General features: G+C 41.4%; 1 protein-coding gene across 2 annotated transcripts; it reads right to left on the minus strand.

Moving 5' to 3' along the window:
• Positions 1-7,649: 7,649 nt before the first annotated feature.
• Positions 7,650-11,461, minus strand: LOC124988566 (antigen-presenting glycoprotein CD1d-like). 2 transcript variants are annotated; one of them, XM_047558155.1, is made up of 6 exons: positions 11,242-11,461; positions 10,688-10,954; positions 10,099-10,377; positions 9,356-9,634; positions 8,361-8,388; positions 7,650-8,266 (listed from the first exon to the last, which is right to left on the minus strand). In XM_047558155.1, exons 1-6 carry the CDS (start codon positions 11,336-11,338, stop codon positions 8,245-8,247), a joined length of 972 nt encoding a protein of 323 aa, XP_047414111.1. In that variant the 5' UTR covers positions 11,339-11,461; the 3' UTR covers positions 7,650-8,244. The 2 variants fall into 2 exon arrangements, with proteins under 2 accessions (XP_047414111.1, XP_047414100.1); XM_047558144.1 differs by having other exon boundaries at positions 8,361-8,460.
• Positions 11,462-11,671: the final 210 nt, after the last annotated feature.

Here is an 11,671-nt window from a genome sequence, read left to right on the forward strand (position 1 = left end):
AATAAATTGTGGCACATAGACACAATGGAATATTACTCAGCCATAAGAATGAAATTATGGCATTTGCCAGTAAATGAATGGAATTGGAGGATACCATGCTAAGTGAAATAAGCCAATCCCAAAAAACCAAAGGCCAAATGTTCTCTCTGAAATGTGGCTTACTCAAAAAAGGCAGGGGTGAGGGAGGAGTGTAGGTGCACTGGATTGTAGAAGGTGGGATGAGGGGCAAGGAGGAGGCGTGGGAATAGGAAAGGCAGTAGAATGAATCAGACATAACTTTCCTATATACATGTATGAATACATGACAACCACAAGAATGGGAAGTTATACTCCATATGAAAGACATGTCAAAATACATTCTACTGTCATGTATAACTAAAAAGAACAAATTTTAAAAGTCCTATGTTATCTCCCTTCAGAATTGTCCACTTAATAAATTAGAATGGACATCTCATTCATATTTTAATTTTCAAAATTCCATGACTACTAATGAGGATGATCATCTTTTCTTATGTTTATTAGCCACTTGGGATTTTCCTGCATCAGTTATTTTTTCATTCTTTGTTGATTTACTCTTTTCAGTGTTGAACTTTGTCTTATAAGCTTGTAAGAAATTATGTCATTAATAATATTAACTAGGTGGGTCTCCAGTGCCAGCCCAGGTCCAACCCTGAGGAGACGTTTTTAAAATTCTTAGAATCAAATAAGAATAGGAATACAGCATACCAGAACCTCTGGTCTTCTACAAAAGCAGTTCTAAGGAAAGATTATAGCTATGAATACCTACATAAGAAAATCAGGCAGATCTCCAGCACCAGCCAAAACATTCCATAGACACTGCCCCACCCCTTGCTGCAACTCCATCTACCAATGCTTTGAAATGCCTTTGCTGCCATCTTGAATTATTCCCAATGCCAATGCCACCATCTTTAGTTGGGGCAGTTTCCATTCTGGGACACCTGCCAGAGACTAGAAGTTCATTATCAAGGTACTGACAGGTTAGTTGCTGCTGTGGCCACCAACTTGGACACTTAAATCCAGGAATATCAGTCAGGTCCTGAAAGATCTTCACCAAGGACCCTGAAGACTTGGTTGCATCTGAGGTATCCTTTCTAGGTGTGCTAATTGCCACCACCTTGCTGCAGAGGAAGGAGAGAACCTTGCAAGTGGTCAGTAGGTAGGAAAAGAATGTGAGGGTATCTTGATCCTGGCTCATCCAGTGAACCAGCCCAGCACCCACCTGGATCCCAAAGACAACTTGGGAGGACTTGTTGGGACCCAACATCAACCTGGTCCATAACTCCACTGAACACCTGTTCTCATCATTTTGGCAACCAGGTGGCCCTCTGGTTCCTTAATTCCCAGACTCCCAACCATTTCCTGGCCACCAATCAGCCCAGTGCCTGCAGCTACATGACTGGCACACAGCTTTCAATCCCTGGTCCTGATTTGCCCAATACAGAATTTTGGGAAGCCATCCTTGTTTAGCAGAATCAGACTACGTTGTATCATGGGACACAGAGGCCTGGCTTCTAGGAACTTCCGGGAAGCATGTGATGCTGCAAGGGAGTGGTCCCCTGTCTCCTTCTGGAATTTTACCCCTCAGAGAATGACTTCCCTAACTCCACCCTATCCTGTCCATCACAGGAAACTACTCCCAGTCCTTGTCCCCTTTTCCTGTGTATTATAAATAAAGGAGAGTTGGGCAACTCCATGTTGTTTTAAGAGGCAAGAGCTGGTATGGCCAGACCCATCATGCACCCTCTCATATGAAAAGAGTATCGACTCTTTGTGTGTTCATTGAGTAGATAAGCTTTTTGGGCAATAGATAGAAAAACCACCAACATCCTCCTCTGGAAGTTAACCCTTTTCTCCTCCACGTGTGATGTGGCGGAGAGGACCTCCACACAGAACCACTTTCTGAGATAGGTGTTTATGTCCCGGCACTCAGCCCTCAGGACTCCAAGGAGAGAGGTACCTGATTGGGAAGTCAAAAGGGCAGCAGTAGGAGAGACAAATTTAGAAACTAACTTATAGACCAGGAATCGTGGAGTCCACAACTGAGGGAAGGAGCTAAGACCAGGCTCCTGTGTCACATGTGTGGACCCCAATGAAAAGTCCTGGGGTGCAGTCTTCCAGAGGGACTGGCAATTGCTATCTCATGCCTCCAAGAGTTCCTCCTCCAAGTCTAATCCTCCCACCTTAGCAACTGTCATCATCCTGAGGGTGGAGTTACCAGCCAACTCCAGACAACTAATCTATCAGAAGAGAAGGGAGGCAGAAAAGATATTGAACTCCAACAGAAACAATTGTTCAATTTTACTGCAAGACTTCTTTTTTCTTGTCCCCATTTTCTTTTCTTTCTTCTTTTTTCATTTCCCACTCTCATATCCCCATCATCTTTGAAATTAAATATATTTCATGCATCAGGCTACTGAAGACTGGGAGGTGTGAATAGCATATTACAGTTTTGTTATAGATTTTTTTTTGTTTTTACATTTTTATCTTTTGTTTTTATTTTTTTACCTTTCTTACTCTGTATTTTTCTCTTATTTATATGTATCATCCAAATCTCTTTCTCTCTTTTCTAATGCTAACAAACAACTTCTTTTGATTTTGATTTCATTCTTCCTGTGTACTAGTACCTCTACATTCTCACTTCTTAACTCATTAACATTACATCCTACACCCTTCCCATCCTCTTTGTCTACCATTAGAAATTGTAGACTTTATTGCAAACCTACCGTTTATGCTGTAGATAATAATCTAACTCATCATCTCTGTTTATTACATTAAAACTGTTAATGTCTTAATAGGGGCTATTTGGTTTAAGGCTGCATTTTGTTTTTATTGGGTGCTGTTAATATTAAAGGTGAGGTATTGGAAAACTGCAGAAACACTATAAACCTATAGGGGGGAAACTGTAATACCTCAGATCTGCACTGCTAGAGGGGAAGATACATGAACAACATTAAAAAACAAGGGAAGAAAGTGTCCCAAAAAAAACCTAGATGCTACAGCAATAGAATCCAAAGACAGCATGGCAGAAGAAATGTCAGAAAAGGAGTTCAGAATGTACATAATTAAAATGATCTGTGAAGCAAAGAATAAGATAAGAGAGAAAATGCAGGCAACCAAGGATCACTTCAATAAACAGTTAAAAGAGCAAATGCAGGAAGCAAAAGATTATTTCAATAAAGTGATAGGGATTCTAAAAAAAAAAAAAAAACAAATCCTTGAAAGAAACTATAAGCCAAATTAAAAACTCAATATAAAGCATTACCAACAGAGGAGATTACTTAGAAGACAGAACCTCAGATAATGAAGACAAAATATTTAATCTTGCAAATAAAGATGACCACACAGAGAAGATGGTAAGAAAATCATGAACGAAACCTCCAACAATGATGGGATATCATGAAAAGACCAAATTTAACAATTATTGGAGTTCAGAAAACAAACCAAAGGAATGAAAAATGTATTCAATGAAATAATATTGGAAAATTTCTGAAACCTGAAGACTGAAATGGAAAATAAAATACAAGAGGCTTTCAGAACACCAAATGCACAAAATTACAACAGAGCCACATCAAGGCACATTATAATTTAAATACCTCACATATAAAATAAAGATAGGATTTTAAAGACTACAAGAGAAAAGTGTCAGATTACATATAAGGGGAAAACAATACAAATATCAGCAGATTTCTCAGTCCAGACCCTAAAAGCAGGAAGGGCCTGGAACAATATATTTCAAGCTCTGAAAGAACATGGATGCCAACCAACAATCTTATACCCAGAAAAACTAACCTTCAGATTTGATGATGACATGAAATCTTTCCACGATTCTTTAACAAAAGTTAAAAGAATTTACAAATAGAAAGCCTATAGAACATTCTCAGCAAAATATTTCATGAGGAGGAAATGAAAAACAACAATACAAGTCAGCAAAGGGAGGAACTACCCTAAAGGAAAAGCCAATCAAAGGAGAGACCAAGTCAAGTTAAAAACCAAAAATAAGCCAAAATGACTGGGAATACAAATCATATCACAATAATAACCCTGAATGTTAATAGTCTAAACTCATCAATCAAAAGACATAGACTGGCAGATTGGATTAAAAAGAAGGACCCAACAATATGTTTCCTCCAAGAGGCTCATCTCATAGGAAAAGATATCCACAGACTAAAGGTGAAAAGTTGGCGAAAAACAAACATACCATGCACACAAACTCAGTAAAAAAGTAGGGGTCTACATCCTCATATCAGATAATGTGGATTTCAAACCTAAATTAGTCAGAAAGGATAAAGAAGGACATTTCATACTACTTAAGGGAACTGTAGATAAACAAAACATAACAATCATAAATATTTATGCACCAAACAAGGGTATGTCAAACAAACCCTTCTCAATTTCAGGAATAAAATAGACCATAAGACAATAGTATGGGTGACTTTAACACACCACTCTCACCACTGAATAGATCTTCTAAACAAAAACTGAACAAAGAAAACATAGAACTCAATAATACTATTAATAATTTCAACTTAATGGACATATATAGAATATTCCATCCATCAACAGCAAATACACTTTTTTCTTAGTAGCACATGGATCCTTCTCTAAAATAGACCATATGTTATGCCACAAAGCAGCCCTTAGCAAATACAAAAAAACAGAGATGCTTCCTTATATTCCAACAGATCATAATGGAATGAAATTAGAACTCGATGATAAAATAAAAAATAGAAACTAAGATTTCATCTCACCCCAAGTAGAATGGGTATTATCAAGAACAAGCAACAACAGGTGTTGGTGAGGATGTGGGGAAAAAGGTACACTCACACATTACTGGTTGGATTGCAAATTGGTGCAGCTACTCTGGAAAACAGTATGAAGATTCCTTAGAAAACTTGGAATGGAACCACCATTTGACCCAGCTATCCCACTTCTTGGCCTATACACAAAAGACTTAAAATGAGCATAATATAGTCAGTGACACAGCCACGTCAATGTTTATAACAGCTCAATTCACAATACCTAGATTGTGGAACCAACCTAAATGCCCTTCAGTAGATGAATAGATAAAGAACCTGGGGTATACATACACAATGGAATATTATTCAGCTGTAAAGAAGAATAAAATTATGTTTTTTGCAGGTAAATGCATGCAGTTGGAGAATATCATGCTAACTGAAATAAACCAATTTGAAAAAACCAAAGGACAAATGTTTTCCCTGATAAGTGGATGAGGTTACATAGCGGGGGAGGGGGAGGGTATGGGAAGAATAGAGGAGCATTGGAATTATATAGAGGGAAATGAGGGGTGGAGAGGAGTTGAGGGGAAGAGAAGATAATGGAATGAGACAACATCATTACCCTATGTACATGTATGATTACACAAACAATGTGACTCTACATCATGTACGACCAGAGAAATGAAAAGTTGTACCCCATTTGTGTACAATGAATCAAAAAAAAATTTAAAAAAAAAACTGATAAAACCAGGATTCTATACCCAGAAAATCTCTTTCAAAAATTAAAGTGAAAAACAAACTATTTCAAAAATAAAAACTAAATAAATTTGCTGCCAGCACATGTACACTATGAGAAATATAAAAAGGAATTTCTTCTGCTTGAAGGAAAAGGATGCTAGAGGAAACCTGGGATCCACAGAAAACAATGAAGAGTGTCAGAAATGGTAAATGCATCAGTAAATGCTGAAGATTTTTTCTTATTTTAAAATTTAATTTGAAGGTGACCATTAAGAGCCAAAACAATGGCCAATTATTGTAAATTAAATTCATATATAAAAGTAAAATGTAAGTTACTCATACACAATGATCAAGGGGGAAAAATTGGAAATATTCTACTGCACAGTTCTTAATTATCTATTATGTGGTATAATATTACATAAAACCAGCCTGTGATACAACAAAAAAATTAATAGTGAATGCTGGGGCACTGATGGACTTAGACAAACATAGCCAAGAAGCTACTCTTGGTTCTAAATAAAATTCACAAAAGGAACAAGGAAGGTGGGGAAAACAGGAAACTACTGGTAAGATACTAGACTTAAACCAGATCCAAAATTATATTGCATTAATTTAACACATTACATGCAAATGGCCAAAACACTCATTTAAAATCACAGATTGTCAAATACAATAAAAAATAAAATCCAACTATCTGCAGTCTACAGAAAATACACTTTAAGAACAAAGACAGCAGTAGAATGAATTGGACATAACTTTCCTATTCTTATATATGAATACACAACCAATGTAACACCCCATCATGTACAACCACAGTAATGGGTTCCTAACTGGAAAAAGTTATACTTATTCTATGTACATATAATATGTTAAATTACACTATACTCACATGTATATCTAGAAAGAAAGGATAAATAAATAAATAGAACAAAGGTTCAAAGAAGATGGCAAAAGATATACTTAGCAAAACCTGATAATAAGAAAGCAAGATTTACTATTTTAATGTCAGAGTAGAATTAAGGATAAGGACTATCAGACATAAAAGAGAGAATGTAATAATGATAAAAGGGTCAATGCATCAGGCAAATCTAATCTCATATATGTATGCACATAAAAATTGAACTTAGAAAAACCTGCAACAAATAGGAAAAAAAGTTAGAAATGAAAGGGAAAACATTTACATCCAGAGCAACTAGGCAGAAATAAGTAAGGATATAGAAGATTTGAAAAACAACCTGACATAAATTTATAAGGGAGTCCACCCACCAGCAGAACACTTTCTTTTCCAGTGCACATGGAATATTCACACAGATAGGCTGCATACATCAAACAACTCTCACTAGATTTCAAAAGACTGAAATCACACAAAATATATTTTGGGAATCAAACTGAAAGCCAATAACTAAAATACCCACGCAAAATCAACAAATATGTGACCGTCACATAATATACTTTTAAATAATCCATAGTTCAAAAATATGAAACACACTTATTACCTTTCAGGTTAGCAGCTACACTCCTGGGGATTTACTCAAGATAAGCAAAATCATGACCACAAAAAGGCTATGCATAAATGTTCACAGCAGCTTCCTTCCTGACAGCCCAGGATTATAACTCACCAAATTTTTGTGACTAGCTTAATTCAGAAACACTAGTATGTATTTCCATGCAAGGAAATGCTACACAAAAACAAAAAAGAAGGAACTAGAGATAAACGGAGCATGGATGAGCCTCAAGAACATTGTGTCAAGTGAAGAACAGAAACATACATTCCATTTATATGCAATTCTCAGATTGGTAAAACAAAAAGAGGCACAATATAGATTAACACAGACTACTTCTGGGTTAACAAGAAGACATGACAGACCTTGGGGAACTGAAAAGTTTCTCTGAGTTCTGGGAAGATGAGAAAGTTAATTAGATGGGAAATATATTCATTGAACTATAACTAGGAGTGCCTTCTTATATGCAAATTAACTTAGTTTATTTTATTCAAAAAAGGTTGAACAAGACTGATAAGATTTTATAGGAGGGATACTCAGGAGAGAAGTAATATATTAGCTCTTTGTGGCTCAAAAAAATCTTCATGGTAAAGGGGTGTGGAAACTGGACTTTGAAGAAGGGAAAGAGACATGATCTGGGTCACCCAAGGAGTGATTCATAAGCAGCGTTTATTTATCACACAGAATATTTTGTAAAAAGACAAGTTAAGGACTGGGGATATAGTCAGTTGGTAGAGAGCTTGCCTCACAACACAAGGCTCTGGGTTCAATCACAAGCATTGAAGGAAAAAAAAAAAGAGGACAGGTAAACTTTTTAAATCACATGTCACATAAAATTCCAGATTTCCAGTTTTCTTGAGAAACACAGGTTATAGTCAAGCCAGAGTTTGACTTTATATGTGACAGCAGGCCACTGCAGCTTTGCACAGGACATGGATTTTCCAGCTCAGGACACAGCCTACCACCCAATGACCAACACACGCACTTCCACCAGGCCCATACCTGCTCACTGCCAGCAGGAAAGCATAGGAGTTTGCACTCCTCTTTGTACAGAATCACTTGGGCTTAAAAACTTTTAATGCAAGAGAAAAGACTCAAACTCTTTTAGGTAAGTGTTCACAGGATTGATGATTACTTTTTGACATCTCCAGGTTAACTCTCCATTCATCCTCCTTTGCTAAGCAGGCAAGAACTGCAGTCTTGGGAACTTGACTCTTGGGCTCTAGACAGGCAGATGGCCAGAAGACTCACAGGATGTCTTCATAGAGGCTGTGAGGGAATAGAGAGGGAGACACAGTTAGGAAAAAGAGAAGAGGGAATGGAGCAGGGAATGAGGGAAGAGCAGATGGAAGAGGAGACTTACCGGTGTCTCCTCATCCACAAGGTTAAGCCTAGAATGAGCATAAAGAGAAACGCCAGGCATGTCAGTAGGATGGTCAGGCCCACAGAGGTGTGGCTCCCATCTGCATGGGGGAACACAGGACGTGTGTCAGCACAGGACCCCTCCCTGAATCAAGTTCCCTGGGCTAGCATTTTTGAGAGGCCAGCTGCCTCTTTCCTCCCCCCATTTAAAGCATCAACTTCTATTCCTCAGAAGGTTAGACTCCAGTTCTTTTCTCATGGCCTGAGAATCCCTAATCCAGTTCATTTCAGTATAAAATAATGTATAGCACACAGGTGAGGCTTTGTAGCCAGGCAGAACTGAATCTATATCAAGCTCTTCCACTTTCTAGTGAATTGGTAAGTTAACCTACCTTACCCTCAATTACCTCATTTGTAAAATAAGAATAATAGTAATTGCTTCAAAGAAGAGTGGTGATGCTCAGGTAAAACACTGGATGCTGAGTAGCCAGCTCCTACTCTAAGTCTGTGAGCCCCATTCGGCTGGGAAATGAATCTTCCCAGGATTCTGTTTTCATTTTCTTTGCAGTAATGGTTGAACCCTAGAGTCTGGAACAAACCACTGAGCGGCATCCCTAGCCTGTTTCATTTTATCTTTGAGACAAGGTCTCCCTAAATGGGCTGGGCTGGCCACCGACATGCAATTCTCCTGGATTAACCTCCCCAGTCGCAGGATTATAGGTGTGTGCTCTCATGCCCAGCATCCAGGGATTCTTTCTTTGCCACTTTCAGCTTTCAGATCTCTAAGATTTTTTCAGTCTCACTTCCTCTTCTATTTAATACACTTGATCTCACTCCTGTCTTAGTTTCCAGTCTCTATTTTCCTCCTTTCTGTATCTGGAATCTCATCCTTCTATCCCTCCTATGTGCTGTGGCAACCCCATCCTTCCCAGTCCCTCCCTCTATTCTTGAGCACCACCTCCCCACCTTCCCCAGCTGGGCCCCAGCATTTCTCACCCCAGTAGAGGACAAGGTCCTGCCCTCCTAGGCTGCTGTGCTTCACTCTGCAGGCCAGGCCAGCCGCCTCTCCAGCTGCCACATCCAGGGTTGCTCTGAGATACCACGTCTCATCAGCGTTGGGCAGGATGTCACCTCTCTGAGTGCCCTGCTGCTCCTGCTCATCCCGCATCCACATCACCCGCACTGGCTGTGGGTAGAATCCAGACACATGGCACACCAGCAGCAGACGGTCAGGTCCAGGACTGGGGCCCCTGGACAGCCAGGCCTCGGGCTTCACTGCATCCAACAAAGGATAAGGAAACCTTCAGGTGAAAACCCTGCATCAGGGGATCCAGGCCCCCTGCCAGGTTCATGCTCCCCACATGCCACTTCTGGAGATGAAGTCTCCAGGGAGCTTTGATCTCTTCATGTCACCCATCTCTGATTCTCCTTCCTGTCCCCTGATCCCAGTACCCCATAAATGCCTCACCTCCCTACTCTAACACCCTGAGCTCAGCTGGAGCACATGGCATGTTTCAGACATTGTCTGAAGCAATTCTGACCCACAGGGTTGATTTAATTCAACTCATGAAACCCAACAGGTACTCGGTGACAGTGGGTGATATCAACAAATATCCTCACACCTTAGGCACCCCTCCTTTGTCTTCTTCTTTCTGTGATGTTAAAGGAAAGCAAACCCCTGGATGGCAAAACCTACATGGAGGCTGTGTGTACGTTGGGGGAGAAGACAGCTGGCTGACCTTGTTTCTCCAGTTCCGACTTCCCTTTCTCTAGGATGCCATTGACTAATTGTGGACAGGTGTCTCTGAGGAGCCTCTGTAGCATTTCAGATGTCCCCCGGTCCTGGTTGAGTACTTTCACCACGGATTCTACCAAATGTGGGGCATGTGGGGCAGGCTCCCAAGCAGAACCTTGGAAACTCAGGATATATTTTCCTTGATATGCTGCATACACAAAGTTCTCTGAGATGTTCCCAGGGTGCACCTCACAGCCTGCAGACAACTGAAGCTCAATGGGATCTGTGGAGAGAAATGTATGGAAATCAAGGAAGGATTAAAAGACTGAAAGGGATGAAGGAAAAGAGATTGCTATGAGGGTTACACTGGGGACCTACAGTGTAAGGAAATAACAGTGGGTGGCCTGAAGCAGGCAGGAAAAAGGGTATTTTGAGGTCTTGTGAACCGGGGCATCTCCAGGCAGAAGTGGAAGTCCACAGAGGTGGAGAAAGCACAGAATCACATACACTGAAATTCCCAGTTTCCCAGTGGGGTTTCCCTGTCCTTTCTCTCACCAGGGGTGCCTGCCCAGAATCCCATTCCCTCAACTTACACTCTAAAGACAGCATTTTGGCGAATTCCTGTATGTCCCTGGTGAAGCTGCTTCGATAACCCCGAAATATAGATTGCAGTTGGTCATACTGCTGGCTGCTGAAGGTGCCCAGGGCCCAGGGCTTCAAAGAGTCGATCTTGTCCGACGCATTGCTCCATCTGTGCGTCTGCAGCTCCCCCAACCACGCCAAGCCATCTGTGCGCCACCAGCTGCTATTAGCGAAGGATGAGATCTGGAGGCAGCGGAAGAGGAAACTCCTTCCCAGAACTGGAGGCAATGAACACTGAATGAGCACAGCGAGGGGCCAACAGAGCAGAGAGCACTGAGAAGGAAGGAAGCAACAGCAGCAAATGACTCCAAGAAAGAGGGACTGTGTGTGCGAATCCTGAACCGCACCAGGTCTCCAGAGCCGGAGCCTCTGGGTCTGTGGTGGATCCGTGCGCTTCAGCCTCTGGTCAGAGACCAGTCCTCACGCCAGCGCCTCCGTCAGTCCCAACCCCGCTCCCTCTCTCTGCCCTCGAGGGCGCGGTACCCGGGCGCCCTGGTTCACTCACCCTCAGAACTTCCCCAAACCTGCGGGAGCACCCACGACAGCAGGAACAGGACGAGCCCCATGTCGCCGAGTGTGGGAATCCTGTGGGCTCCGCCCATCCCAAGGCGCCCCCTCCGCGCCCCGCCCCCAGCAGCCTCCTCTCGCTCTGCTCGGGCGGGGTTGCCACCCAAGTCCCAGGTCTGGTGCAGACAGCTGCCCGACTCCTGCTGCCCTGAATTTGGCTCTTCTGCTGGAATGTGCTCTCGCTCTTACCTGCTGCAGCTGCAAAGAGCCTTGGATGGGATGGGAGGAGTCCCGAGGCTGCCGCTCACTTCATTGGGTTTCACAACCAACTTGTCTCACAATCTGTTTCAATGAAGAAGGAATTTGAAACAGCGCGTGCGGAACCTTACAACTGTTATCTCAGTGTTCAGAGAGGACATGGGGTGCAT

This window comes from Sciurus carolinensis, chromosome 1 (assembly GCF_902686445.1).
Source record: "Sciurus carolinensis chromosome 1, mSciCar1.2, whole genome shotgun sequence".
NCBI classification, from domain to species: domain Eukaryota; kingdom Metazoa; phylum Chordata; class Mammalia; order Rodentia; family Sciuridae; genus Sciurus; species Sciurus carolinensis.

What these genes read in the sequence shown, in the direction of transcription:
- LOC124988566 (XM_047558144.1), bottom strand. Translation starts at nt 11,338, where the DNA reads ATGGGCGGAGCCCACAGGATTCCCACACTCGGCGACATGGGGCTCGTC. An exon ending in GTCGGAACTGGAGAAACAAG is followed by an intron (nt 9,635 to 10,098) that starts GTCAGCCAGCTG and finishes TGTTGGATGCAG; the next exon opens with TGAAGCCCGAGGCCTGGCTG. An exon ending in TTGTGGATGAGGAGACACCG is followed by an intron (nt 8,267 to 8,360) that starts GTAAGTCTCCTC and finishes ATTCCCTCACAG; the next exon opens with CCTCTATGAAGACATCCTGT.